The sequence below is a fragment of the Lepisosteus platostomus genome, chromosome 22 (genome assembly GCF_059453375.1).
Source record: "Lepisosteus platostomus isolate fLepPlt1 chromosome 22, fLepPlt1.hap1, whole genome shotgun sequence".
NCBI classification, from domain to species: Eukaryota; Metazoa; Chordata; class Actinopteri; order Semionotiformes; family Lepisosteidae; genus Lepisosteus; species Lepisosteus platostomus.
In genome coordinates, this window is record NC_142632.1 from 11,823,460 (window position 1) to 11,838,160 (window position 14,701).

The window sequence follows — 14,701 nt, forward strand, 5'->3', positions numbered from 1 at the left end:
TTCACACTAGGTATAAAATTAAGCTATAGGTGGTGTTCAGTTTGTCTTCAGAGGTTGTTTTCAAATAAAATTCACAGTCCACCTCTTGTAGTAATCTTTTTAAAATGCAAAGACATCTTCCACTCTGAAATTAAGAACTTATTTCCATTTTAACTGCTTTTCTGAAGTGCATTCCTCTTAAATGTACTGAAAAAAATACCCATTTTGTGTAGGAATATCCAAATGGATGTGGATCTATACATACTTTATACATAGGAACAGATTGTTTTTATGTTTTATGATGTACATTGCACATTGTTGGAAAAGACACACATATAATTAATTTACTGAGCATTGGGCTGTTTGTTCACAGTATAAAATAAGGACTATAACATGTAGATTCCAGGTGCCTATAAGTCTGTATATTTCTTTCCTCTTCTATGCGTGTGAGATGGAGGACTGAAAGACTATTATTAATTGCCAGGTGTGGGATTCTTGAGAAAAGAAATGGAAAAGAAATGCAGTTGCACTGCAGGAATATATCCCAGTTTCCACTGAATGGATTGACTGCAGTAATCATAAGAGGTGTGATCACATTTTTTGGTACAGGAATTCCTAAAATAATGTCACATAAATTGCAAACTGTATGCCTGTAAGCTCACGGTACTTAATTCTCAAGTTTCCCAGTGTCAGAAAAGTGAGCTAGGATGCTGTGGTTAAAGGAAACTTATTTTAAAAAACACTGTTAAAAAGCAGTTCTTACAATTGTACTGTAATGTCTTGTTTCAGCAGGACCACTGTGCCACGAGGGAGATTGTTTAGATGCTAAATTGGTTTTGAAAAGCTGAAAATGAAATAAGCACGTCAGATTCAGGATACCTTAACACTTAGGGTTACTATATGACTGAGAGTACCTTTGTGAACCTATTACCATTTTGAAAGCAGTGGAGTTGTGTTCGAATTTCACTTTGTTCCAGATAGGACACAACATTTGAAATGGTAGAATGTAAGGGGTTAAACGTATAAAGTTTTTTTTTTTCCACATTCTGCACCTCTTTTCACATTCTTGGTGATGATAAACGTAGTCTTTCTCGAGCACCTTCCACCTAGACTTATTATACCTTTAGATGTAACCAATATAAATTCTGTAAAAAAAAAAGCCATTTATGGCAAATTGAATGGATTAATGGACACATAGCTGAAATTATTTATTGATTTATGTGAATGAAAGAATGTAAAATTTCACTTTCTTTTCTTTGAAATACATCAGTATTTCAGTCCTGAAATAGTCCTTGAAACTTCAGTTGACTTCAGTTGAAAACGTAGTTTTCTGGACGAGCTAGAAAGGGATACATCACCGGGTCTCCTTCTCTGTCCTTACAGCGCACTATAACCCCAGCACCACCTCCACAAACTCTTCACAGAAAGCAGCATCTTAATATATTGTAATATATTTTAAAACATCACAATCGTATTTATTTTTTTATTTTCCTGTGCTGAAAGTGACTGGCGATTTGTGCTGGTACGTATTGTACCAGAATGAAGGAAGAAGCCTCCCAAGTATATTTAAAGCAGAGGTTTCTTGTGGCAGCGGTGTCAGATTTGTCAACGTGCTGCTTGATATAACCATGTGCAGTTGAAGAGCAAAGTCATTACAGGGCATCAGCTGCCCGATCAGACTAATGTTATGGACAAAACTGCATTGTGTCACTTCACCACACACAAGTATTGCGGGCAATTGAAAGGAAAGGTTCTGGTGCGCGTTACTACAGTACATGCCATGAAAGTTTTGACGTTGCTGTGAAAGTTTTTCCACAATGATGGAGTCCCCCTATACTGTATCTCCCAGGGTTCCCCGATTATGGTTTCTATTCCTCGCCCAGCGACCAGCGGGGGCCCCCCTGCTCCTTTGCGGACTATGGCTCCCTGGGGCCCCAGGCTGCTCAGATGCTGAGTGAGCATGCCACCTCTGCCAGCAACTCTCCCCTCCATCAGCTGCACAGCCCGGATCAGTTTAAGAGCCCAGGTTCGTACTGCGTTTCCTTGATTGATTCATAAAGTAATTTCATTGATTGATATCAGCTATTCTTGTAATTAAGTAAAATTTACAGTTTGAAAAAGACGTTTTTTAAAAAAGAATCCTTTTGCAGTTGAAGGAGTTGACCTGTAATGCACTGCATGCATAATAGGGTTTTTTATTTTTTTGTTTTAATGCAAACCTTTGGCTCTTGGAAGTATATATATGTATTTTTCTATGTATATGTACTGTATATGAATATGCACACATTGATAAGTACAGAGTTTTTACAAGTCTAGACACAGTGTGATAGCAATGCCATGGTATTTGGAGACCTAAGTGTTTGAACTTAATAAAGTAAAATAACTGAGGTGTCTCTAATGGCTGTGTGATATTACAGCAGCCTCATCTCACTGCTCACTCATCTCTCCTGATTTCATTTATTCTGGCACCATTTCAACCAAAGCAGCCAGATTTTATTAGTTTCAAAATTATTAGACAGATTATTACGGAAAGAATAAAAGCCCCTAATTTCAAATCAAAAGTTACCCCTGCTTGTTATAACAAGATAAAGGTTATAAAATATTCTCTGTTTTATAAAGTATAAAATTACATTTTCTAATTTATAAAATTTCTCAATAGAGAGGTAATAAGAATTATAATTGATGGTAAAACTTTGTCCTTGAACACCCATGTAAAAAAGTACACCTGATGTATATATACAGTACATATATAGATATACATGTATATGTATTACATACCCATTGCTGAAATCTGTGAAGCACGCAGACTGACGCTGTCACTGGATTCTGGAAGTTGTACCACATACATAGTAAAATAAAATCCACCTTTCGGAGATGAAATTGGACTTTGGATCACAGTAGATAATGAAGTGCTCCATTACAAAACATGGGTATCTAATTAGTTACTTGAAAACTAATTCTTTTCAGTGTTTTCCTTATGTGTACTTTGTGCACAATGTTCCTTTCCCCTAAAATGGATAGACCCTTCATTTGCTAAATCCCCTTATTGCTGTTTTGTTCTTTTTTGTTAATTCTTTGGTTTTATTGTTTGGTTTTGTCTTGTCATTTTTCTGGATTGCATTTTGACGAGACACAAATGCATTTGCAGTGTAGTGGTTGGTGCAGCAGGACAATGGGAACACAGATTAGTTAAAGTGCTGATCGTTATCCTTTCCTGATCCATAGATACCACTTATTTTCTGTCTTCTTTCATGCTGTAGCTGTTGTTTGAGAAATCAGATATTAACAGAACAGGTACAACCACCCTTCTGCAGGAAAGCTGCAGGTATAAAAGGGATCTTGAACAATTTCAATTCCTTGTGAAAATGTACTTTACTGTATGTGAGCATTTGTTCACTCTTTATGCAGGGTTATCATTTGATCTTGTATTAAATCTGGAGACAACATGCAGACATTTTTGCACACTTTTGCCACATGGCTCTATATACAGCATTTACCAAAACAATGGAAAAGGGTATAAAAATATAACAGATATATTTTGAAGAGAAAATAGAGAATATTGTAATTGCTGAAAGTGTCATTCAAAATGTGTTCCATAGTGATTTTTTATCTGTGAGCAATACAGAGGTTATGTAGGTTACATAGGCTGTGCAGTTATTGAGCAACATAAGTGCTTCTGTTCTTAACTCCAAAGGTTCACAGTGGTCCTGACTCAGTGGGCTCTCAAACACTGGTGGTGTGGGTAGCTTGGGAAGCTACGATTGATGAGTGGAAAAGGAGGCACTCTGGTCCTTATATACTGTCTAAAGTTCCATATGTTTTATCAGGAGGCTAAAATGGCATTGTCTTTATGCTTCACCTGGAAATAATGTCCTTGTACTTGCACGGCATCCCGAAAATTGATGTCATTTTTGTTTTTGTTTTATTCCTGCGTTTAAGTGACAAATACCTAAAGCTTCCCTACACAAGCATCTTAAGCGCTTGCCAGCATTGGGGTTGCTGCCTGCCTTGTATTTTTGTTAGGCATCGCATTTAACATCAAACGTCTGTGCTCTTAAATGATCATCTTTTCTGGACATTGTTTGTGTTAGGGAGAGTACAGGAAAGCAAAAGGCTGACAACCTTGATACTTTTAGTTTTTACTGTTTGCTGGAAGAATAGTTTGTAGTATTTGCATTTAGTATGAACAGTTTTAAAAACACTTCAGTCCTGTCTCTGGATTATTTGTTCCTAGTCGCACACAATATGTGATTACTGTAAGAACACCTAAGACACCACCTTCTGAAAATAAGGTCATATCTCATTTTCATTGGTGAGTGGGAGTACAGTATATGTCAGGTGGGTAGCTGCGTCAGCATGCGTAGGCTGCAAAGGAACAAGTAATAGGTTTATTCCATGCTGAAAAAAAGAAGAAAGAGAACACAACGTTTCGGCCGTGGAGCCTTCTTCAGGTGTGTATATGTCAGTCTGTCCAGCTCCTATTCTGGGGGCTAGAGTGTACATTTTCATTTCCATTCAGATCTCAATAACCAAATTTAAATTTGTTTTCTGATCCCATTAAGGAATCAGACTTGCCTGTTATTATAGAGGGGAAAAATGTAGTTTGTACAATAGTTTTGTTCCACTTGTCGTTATTCAGTATATAAGTATATAAAAAGAATAGCCGCAAATAAGTGAATGAGTCTGTATAGGGGATTTTAGAATCGACAGAACTGTGAGATAGAATGAGGACACCAGGTGTCTGACAAACAAACAATACAGTCATTAGAAATGAAGCAGATACACCTAGTGCAAATGGCATGGATTACTCTATTTGTTAAGTTTTGGAGACTAGCTACCACACGTTACAGCTGAGTTGAGGAGTAATACTTGTCACTGTAGAGATTGACAGCTGCCTCCTTTTATACATCAAAGATGCAATATTTCTTCTGCATAGCCAACGTAAAACTCATTTCTGTCAATGAAAGCTACAGTAGACTTTTATTCCACATTTGTAGCATAACTTTTATGAAGCCGACCTTGATTGATTGATGGTGACAATGTAAGAATATGATAACCTAAATGGTATATAGCAGTACTTTCGCCTCTGTGCAGGTCTGTATGATTTGTTTCCATCTGGAAGTGAACTGTCTTGTGAATTCTATCCAGGTACAACACTGAGTTTTAAATACAGTGCCAGTTACTGCCAGCAACCCTGCAGCTCTCGTGTACTTCGCCAACCTCCAAGTGCTGCTCACAGTACAGGCCACAGTGGGTATAACATGCTGTAATATCTGTGCAGTCAAACATGAAGATGGACTTACCACAGGGCATATTCTTTTCTGTCCTGTTCTGTCTTGTGTACTCCTCCTGAGAATTAAAGACCCAGAGTGGCACATTGACATGAGAAACAGCTGTGCTGCAGCAACAGTACCTACCGGACCTCCTGTGGGAGAGGACTGGATGCGTTCCGCAAAGCTTGCAGTTATATTTTGATTCAAGATGTATGTATAAATCGACAGTGCTGGAAATCCCAGCATCTGTCTCAGGGCCTGCATTGATATTTTCTCACTCACATTCAATGAACATGTCCTACTTTGCTGATCAAAATACTACTACTGTATTAATTATTTTAGGTCTTAATTCCAGTTGGCAGTGAATTAACAAGAAATAAACTAAAAAAAAGTCTAAAAAACATTTTAAATATTGGAAATGTTCACAATATTGGCCTGGTATCAGTGTACAAAGCTGCAGTTTTGTATGTTATAAAAGAAGCAGATACTCGATTTTACCTCTAGATTTCCCATTTTTTTAGAGAAAATTATGTAGTAATGGAGTTTCAAATTATACACAAAGGATAACAGAAACACAGTTTGGCTGTGGGGGGCAGTACAAGATTTTAAACAGCAGGAAGTGCAAGACATTTAAGACAAACAGTGTCAGCTCTGTCCGGATTCTTAAATGTTGTTTATACAGTAATATTGCAGTAGGAGCAAATGGTTAAAAGGGCTTCCAGAAAAAGTCATCTTCCAAGTGATGTCTGAAATCTCTGTATTTGAACGTGAATAGTATTTGAACTTGATGCATTGGAGTAGGAATGTGCCTTAGTCCATTTAACCCAGTACAAGAGCGTCCATGAAAATCTGTCACACAGCTGGAATTTGTATTGTACTTTACTACTTTTATAAACAGATTTCCAACTTTTTTTGTGGTAAATTATATCTTTCCAATTTCTCTTCCACAAAAGATCAGTAATACATAATGAGAACACAGGCAAGGTATAAAGATTCACTAATCTTCCTGCTGCAGATGCAAATGCTATTAAATTCAAAAGTCTAGTGGTAAAAAAAGCCTAGTGAAATTAATCTTATGGGTTTGCCAGTGTTTTGATGTTGCTTTGTAATCAGAGACCTGCTTGTGAAAATCCCTGCCAAAACAACATTGGTAATGCAGTTCCACAAGCCAGTCCCAATAATTATAATTCATGTTTTGCTGTTAAAGTTAATGACAGTAGCTGTGTAGCCCCAGGGTTAAATAAAACATAAATCCTGTTTCAGTTGGGAAGTGGAGCTTTGTAATGTTCAACAGAATTTACCAATTATAAAATAATGATTACTGTTTAAACTAAAAATAGCAATAATTGCTTAATACACAGCCTTATTAGGGCTGCACAGTTAAGATAAGAATGCTGAAACCAATCATCAGGAAATGCTTGATATTTACCAGCGATGTGACTTTTATGAGATTCTGAGCAATTACTCAGACTGGCTTTTTTTAAGCTATCGTTTTGGCTTATACAAGCAAAGAGAGCCTTCCTTCCTAAGTTTTATTGGTCTGTCACATGCTTCGAAACCCACTTAAATCGGAGCATACCTGTGCCTGCAGTCAGGGATCTCAAATTAAGTGACAAATGGCTGTCAGCTCCTTCTGAGCCAAGAGTTCACTCTGCTCCTTCTCTTCTCTGTCACGTAGACCCCTGCTGAATTACTGACCGCTTCGCCCAAACCAAGCTAAATGTAACTGCTAGCATGCCTAAACGCATTTCTTTCATTGTAATCAAAATTAAGATTAACAGAGGGAATTCTTCTGCTTTTTTAATACACTGTTAACAATGGCAGAGTATTGTGTCATTCACTTTATTCCTGACATTCTCTGACTGCAGAATCGAGGTTTGAGAGTTTGGGGGCACGTGAGGCGTTGCGGTATGGACTCTATCTGTAGACTGAGTGAATGTCTGAGGGGGAGAATCCCCAAGTCTCCTCTGTCATTCAGGCTCAGGCACCAGCTTCACCAGGCCATGATTAAGGATTTAACTCCATACGTGTTTTACTTCTGGTTTGTATGTGTACACAAGTATCTTAATAAAAGCACAACATGTACTGTAGTAGTCATTGTATCAGGCACCTTTCAGCAGGCTGGCTGGGTACTTTGTGGGGATGGTGAAGCTTAAACCCAGCTGCTGATCAATTATAGTAAGAATAATAATTAGTTATTCATCCTAGTAGTAAATCATTTGTTTTATAATTACCAAAAGTCTGAAATCATAAAGATACAAAGTGTCTACTGCACCTCTTCTTTATTTCTTATTTTATTTTTTATGTTTTGTTATCAGCAGGTTGTCAGTGTATGGTGAGAATAATTCCTTGTTATTCTTCAATTTCTGAAATCATAGTAGAGGCTAATTCAATTTCTGAAGCAATGGAAGATGTATGAATTATGGAAAAATTATCCCTTTTGTTGTTGCATTGTCACTTCTTTTTCATTAAGACAAATCTCACAAGGTCAGTGTACATTTCTTGGTTCATTTGTGATTTAGTCTGCATATGGTTTTGCGGATTTTAAAATGCAGTACTTTGCTTTCACAATCGCTTTAATAAGTGTTTTAGCTTTATGAGTTTTCAAATTCAGTGCATTAATAGTCTTTCCTTCAGTGAATATCCAAGTAAACTAAAAGCTGACGGCTTCAGAAGAGCCCCATTTAATATTCCTTTATTAATCTGAGTGCAATTTAGTGCTGTTCATAAAGAAAGATGAATTCTGTGCAGTCGGGGGGCTTAAAGCTTTGCAGTTCTTAATTTAATTTATGCATTTATTTTTATTTATTTTATCTTCCAAGCACTAAAAATGTAAGGTCATTATGAAGCTCAATGCTGCAATGGCTCAAGTGGTCCATAACAATTATACCAATTAAGAGAATCCCAGGGTTTTTTCTTTGTCTTCTTTTCTTCTTTTTAATTGCCAGTGTTATTGCTCTGGGATTTTCACCAGAGCCCTACCATTTTCAGTTTAGTCTTACTGAGACTCGGTTTGCGGAGTGCATCAGCAAGGTCACAGGGTTGTAGGTGACTGCCTGAGGTGGGATTTGAACCTAAGACAGGATGTCTGGCTTAGCGCTCCAGAAGTGTCAGGGTAGGTTACCACCAATTTGCTTAATTTTATGGCTTCTTATCAGTAGAAGGATTATAACTCATCATAACAGTTGTGGTTTTCTGGGGAAATCTAAGTGTACGAAGAAGGCTTTTTACACACATTACCCAAGACACCTTCAGTAATTTCCTTCCTGTCAGTTACCAACTAGGCCTGATGCCCCTGATACTGACTGGTAGATAATCACCATCATTTATTTAAAGAAGAAAAAAAACTCTCAGAACGACAGGTGTTGATTAGATTGGGGTGGTGCACAGAACTCCCCAATGCAATTTCTGAAAGGGTTTCATGAACTAGGATTCATAATTGAGGATGTACAAACTCAGAGCACTTAAGAAGTAAAAAAAATATCAAAAGCATGTAGTTATGATAATGAAGGGAACTAAAAAAAGTATCTTTGACACACTTGCAAGCGTTTTATCATCTAAAGGGACCCTGAATGAAATTTCTGCAGCTTAATAATAATCTCCATTTCTAACCTCAATGAAACAGCACTCTGTGTAGTCTTAACACTAGTTCCTTTGTAGTTTGCATGGGATGTGAATGCTGTCTAGACGTGCCAAAACATAGAGATCTGTTTATTCTGCATGAGCATTGAATCAGATGTCAAAAAAATAAATATTTTTTGTGACAATTTGGTGAAAATGAGCACCGTACAGTCTCTGGTTTTAAGTAGTGTGTTGAATGGTTGTTTTTATATATATATTTATATATATCTATATATATCTATATGAGGCTCCAAGCTTCTTAGTCAATAGTATGGGCTGAACCTCATTGAATACCTTCTCCCGTCTTTGATTTCGCATGGCCTTGGTTTGAGTGTTTATTTTATTTTAAGTCGAGCCTAGGATGATCTGTATATATATGGATATAGATATGTATATATATTGTTTTTTTAAAATCTGAGTTTGTTTTATTTTAATTTCTAGTGGTCTGGCTTTGTTCTTTGAAGTGATGTGCATGCTAGGCTCATACTCAGCTTTTATCTCTGCACACCAGTCCTGAATAGCTACACTGCTCAACCGAATTTTGGCGCCCCTGCTTCCCCGGCAGGCACCAACCCGCCTCGGCCCGGAGGCTTCCCTGGCGCCAACAGCCCAGGGCCCGTGGCTGACCTGTATGGCACTGCCAGCCAGGATTCCGGTGTCGGTAACTACATAAGTGCTGCTAGCCCCCAGCCTGGATCCGGCTTCGGGCACAGCATCGCTGTAAGTACACTGTAGCCGCTTGATCCATTTCCTGTATTTATCCTCCTAGAGTGTTTAACAGCGGAGAGTGTATCTGTGAGACAGAACAAGGTAATGCACACTGCTTTTTCTCCACCTTAATTCACCGTGTGTGTGTTTGGACTTTGGCTTTATGAGGCCTGGGAGTATTATAAATGGTTTCATGTTCAACATTTAATCTACGGTTGAAGGAAAACGTGCTGTGATGAGATCACAAGCATTTCTTTTCGAAAAAGTAAATGCATCCCATATTTAAAGGTTATTTAAGAGTCTTTGACTCAACCTAAAGTAGTATATTATTCTTTCTATTATACTTGAGACCTATACTAAGAAAAGTCTTGCTTGTAAGAGCCAATAATAACTAAGTTCAGTTAACCTGGCTGAACACTTTGTGGAATTCCCTAAATCCACACTGCTAGTAGTGTTCTCTTTTTATTGGCCTTCCTAAGCTTGTCACCCTTGTCACCTGTTGGACAAAGCCATGATGAACTCAGGTGTATGCAAACCTTTAAAAAACAAAGGTTTATGCTTTCTGCTGATGTTATCCTGTCCTTCATACACTAGATTGCAAATGTAAGGTAACTTGGCCCCCAATTTAATGAGACCCAAATTAAACTAGAATAAAAAAAGCCGCAAGTACATGCGGTTGTCACAGAATGATGCCCTTGAAAAAATGTTTAGTAAAAATATCATATCAAATAAACACAGGAATCAGAGAGATACGGTATATGGAACTATATATGGAAATGCATAACGATTACCCAGCACTTCAGTGAATATAAACAGGTAGATAAAAATAGGTGCAGATAAAGTCAATATATGCTTTCACAATATTCTGTAATGAAGATAACTTAAAAAAAGATCATTCATGTAGTTTTAAAAGGGTACAATAGAAAAGTTGGAAAGAGGAGTTTCTAAATTTTTCATCTATATCAGCCATATTGCCTGTTATACAAAGTTAAAGAATTGAGAAGTACACAAAAACGTCAGCCTGCAACCAAAGCTGACGAACCATCTGAATTGCTGCTCCCCATCTGAATGTGAAGAAGCATGTCACCAGTGACAAGCATGACTCCAATGCAGTATCAAAGTTAGAAACTTGACAATGAGGCTCCTCTGGAGCTCAGCTCCACACACCACAAATTTATCGGGGGCAGAAGGACACCCAGGTTGCAATATGTTAATAAGGATCATCAAATTAAAGGTGACCCATGAAATAGAATAAAAAATTGGCTACATCCATTTTCATGCTAAACAGAATGGATTCTTAAATTAGTTTTTGCTGTTTTCAGTAGTGCTTCCCCTGCCCTGTGGAAAGTACTGCATGGGGAGCATTTAAGAGTCTGTTTATTAAGAGCACAATATTGGAATGCATGTCTAAAGTTAAATTATGTGGAAATTGCCCCTAAAAGGTGTGCTTAACAGGTGCATTAGCTGATTTGTGCAACACTCAGGATTTTTCAGCTCTCATGAGTGTGCATTGCCTTCATTTTTACATTCCTTTTCATATCAGTTCAGAAGCTGCAAACTTGTGTATGGATTGACTTTAGTTAATGTATGTGCTAATGTGCCTTTGTCCAATTGTCAACCAGAAGGACAAAATCTTCCCACTAGGTCTTTTATAAGAAAAGGCTTTCTTTTCTCCTTAGTAAACACAGTTACTACCACATAGGGCTAGCTAGGAAGACCAATAATTTTTATTTGACTGAACCTACATTTTATTTTTTGGATTATCTATGCAGGGTACCAAATCCAGTGTTAGTACTTTTATATATATGTGAAAATAGAAAACTAGGTTAGCCTTACCTTAGGTACAATTTTCGATTACAAGATAGTTATAGAGGTTTCTATTCATCCACAATAAATACAAATTTCCCATAAAAATATAGTCATATGAATGTAGTGCCTCCAAACCTTTTTAATCCACAGAGATCCATTATATATGCTCCTTTTAAACTTTGTGAATCATATGAATAAGTTAGAAGACAGATGAAACCAGAGCTTTATCACAACAGACAGAGATAGACACTCATGACCTTAATTCCAACTGTCGTCCAGCCTTCAGTGAAAAAGAATTTCTCTTACCATCTGAACTTCAAAAACCAACTTCAAGGTATTTCTGTAGAGTATATCTGAATAAGAGCCATTGTTATTTTAAACACTGGCTTTCTGTAATATTGCACAGTCCTGATCCTTTTACTGGAAGAGTATGAATATCTGATAAAAACAATATTTAAAAATCTCTCTGAATATTGCCACAAGAGTGTTTTCACAAAACAGATGGACTATTCATTATTTCTGGAAATAATTTAGTGAAGAAGAAAGTTGTGACAGTTTTCAAAGGAAGAACTTCTAACTTCCAGGTGTTGAAAACAAGATATGTATGCTTCTGAATAATGCATAATATGGTTGAAATTAAACCCATTACAGACAACATTTTTAGTCGGAGTATAAAGAAAGTCAGTATATCCAGTTAGGTTAATATAGGAGAACTGCTGCATCTCTTACTAGCAAAGACAAATCCATAGTCTAAGAAATTATTTGACAACACTAAACACATTACAATTCTGTGCTAATCTTTAGAAACTATAATCTTTCTTTTTTAAGTACAAGCATGTGCAGAAATTCTCAGAAAGACATTAAAAATAAATTATACACAATTAAAATGATTCCTTTCATATTATTGATAAATGTAGCGAAAATACCATTAAACTTTAGGAGCTAACAGATTATAGTCTTCTTTGTAACCACAAGCCCTTATACTTGGTTTCATTGCTGAAAAGCAGCCTATGAGGATTCATCTTCAAAGGAGTATTCATTCTATAAATGTCCATCCCAGCTGAGCACAGGAGCAATCTCAAAGGTCTTTCAGATTTTATTAGTTTTAATGCTTTTACTTTTGTTTTTGTCCTTCTGGTCTGTCTTGACACTTTCTTGTTAATATTAGCAGAGATAAAAACCCTCTGTAATAGGTTAAGAGTCTCAGATTAGGTTGGAAGTGAATGGCTGGAATTTAATTTGGAAGATATTCCATTTTTCCTGCACATTTCCAACCTTTCCTGTTCCTCTCCAGTCCCATATGGATTTTGCACAATAGCACAATGACAGCTGCATTATTGGAGCTGTCGTTTAATGCTCTGAGTAGTTTTGACAACAGTGACTTTATTGTTGAATACTATATTGTTGGATTTGCATTAACGAAAAACTGTGTTTTATGAATTGTTTACTGTACAAAGTAAAATAACAATGGTGATGTTTTTAAACATGAAAATATTAGTCATGTGAGATTTTTTCTAGAAAAAGTATTTCTTCCTCATGTTATTGCTGAAGAGATTTTGCATGACTCCTGATTCTATTAATATTGTTAATGTAAGCATGAATGTTTATGGTGCAAAAAGGAAAGCCTAACAATCTCTGAAATAATTCTTGCAAAAATAAAGACCTTTCAGTTTGCAATAATTCCTGCCTGCACAGCACTTTGAGAGAGGCACTGACAGAACAGCAACCCTCCTCACCATACTTACACATACACATAAAATATAAAAATTAAAGTAAAATTATAGATGGGCTTTGGGGATCTAATGTTTTTTGCAAATATTTGAGATTGTTAGCCTTTCAAAGTCTTCATAGTTATCAGTGTTATCAGATTCTATAGTTTTTTTTTTACGTGGAGCTTATCCTCAAATCAATTAGTAATCAATTCAGCATCATATCACCTCTACATTTAGTATGGTACTGTATGTGAGTGAAAAAGCATAGCTGCCAGCAGAGATCAGTACATATCCAAAAAACTGATACACAAATTTAAATAAATCCACAGACAAGCAGGGGACAGCTGTGGAGACTGAAGTGCCCTCTAACCCTTGGGCAGTCTATATATATATGACAATGGTGATGGGGGGAATATAGGACCTTGGTCTGGGAAGACTCTCAGTGTGGCTTTCAGTGGATACATAGAGGACTTCAGTTTCCAGCACCTGTCTTTCGCATTGGCACCTGTCAATCACAAGTACTGGAAAGTAGTTCAAAGCAGTCCTTAAGATTTACAACCAACAGAATATTGTGTGATGATTTGTCTCTTGCACTGTACATGCTCCCTGAACAATCTCTTTCAACAGTCCTTCCTTTTGGTGGGTTTATTCCAACACTCACCCAGATCAGTGGTCCAGTGAGAAATGTAACCCATACATTTATGACTTGTACCCAGGCACGAAAAAAAGCCCTAAGGAATGGAAATCAATCCAATAACTACTTCCATACCTTAACAGACAGTTCTGTAGGTTTTCCCCCAGAACAAAGTTGGAAGGCAGTGAAGGTGACCATGAAATTGGATACCTGTGGCATTCAGAAAGGGCCATCTCAAGATTTGAGAACTGTTAATGTTGACAAAGATCCTGCAGGGGCCCAGTACAGTGCAAGAGACTCGTAAGAGGCCTAGTTTTTAAACTGTTTACTTGTGTTTGTCTTTACCAGATTGACACGCAAAAATATCTGTGCAAATGCAATGCTCTGTGTTTATGTCTGAATGTTTAAATGCTCATTCATGCTGGCAGTACACAAGCCTGTGAATAAAATATACTCACCAGTGATAGTTTTTCTTTTTCCTTGAGATGCATACTGACACAGGTACTAACTGTACACTTTTAGGGTCCGTTGATTGCGACAGCTTTTACAAATGGATACCATTGAAACCTAACAGGGGGTTGGTTGCCATCTCATTTGAGGTATTATGTGCCATTTATATTATATAATAGTCATTTCTATCCCTTTTTTATCTGCTCATTGATTTCTGTGTAGATTTTCTTCTGAATCAGTCCTTTCCTCATTCTTCTGTGGAATGTTAACCCTCTATGGAAGTGATTCACCTTTTTAAAAGCAAATTTAAAGTAAAAATAAAATTAAGAATAGCTACTCCTAAAAAGAAAATGTTTTATTTAAAAATGCTTTCCATAAAACTGAAAGCACTGAAATATGCATTTTTTTCAAATCTTAAATGTCATCATAAAACAAAAATGTCATTAAATATTCTTGATGCATAACTTTAAAAAAGATTTGTAATTACTATTTGCAGAATTCCATAGATGGTTAAG

At 36.8% G+C, this 14,701-nt stretch overlaps 2 protein-coding genes and 1 long non-coding RNA gene across 27 annotated transcripts in view; 2 read left to right on the forward strand and 1 right to left on the reverse strand.

Moving 5' to 3' along the window:
- The window catches only part of msi2b (musashi RNA-binding protein 2b), a 249,468-nt gene that overhangs the window by 220,649 nt on the left and 14,118 nt on the right, over positions 1 to 14,701 (forward strand). For 6 of the 24 annotated variants that reach the window (XM_088615733.1, XM_088615728.1, XM_088615731.1 and 3 more), the window contains 2 exons: positions 1,829 to 2,005; positions 9,385 to 9,593. In XM_088615733.1, the coding sequence (XP_088471859.1) occupies positions 1,829 to 2,005; positions 9,385 to 9,593 (386 nt within the window). Of the gene's footprint in view, positions 1 to 1,828; positions 2,006 to 9,384; positions 9,594 to 14,258; positions 14,336 to 14,701 lie in introns of all 24 variants that reach the window. The other 18 variants (XM_088615730.1, XM_088615729.1, XM_088615738.1 and 15 more) reach the window with 8 other exon arrangements.
- Positions 1 to 14,701, reverse strand: part of mrps23 (mitochondrial ribosomal protein S23) — a 63,412-nt gene that overhangs the window by 3,955 nt on the left and 44,756 nt on the right. Inside the window, exon 6 of one of the 2 annotated variants that reach the window (XM_088615754.1) lies at positions 5,283 to 5,328. In XM_088615754.1, coding sequence (XP_088471880.1) covers positions 5,283 to 5,328 — 46 coding nt within the window. Of the gene's footprint in view, positions 1 to 5,007; positions 5,329 to 14,701 lie in introns of those variants that run through there. The other variant, XM_088615753.1, reaches the window with a different exon arrangement.
- Positions 2,018 to 7,317, forward strand: LOC148643478 (uncharacterized). The gene is made up of 2 exons (XR_015929011.1): positions 2,018 to 4,317; positions 4,446 to 7,317. It is a non-coding gene; the product is annotated as an uncharacterized LOC148643478 (long non-coding RNA).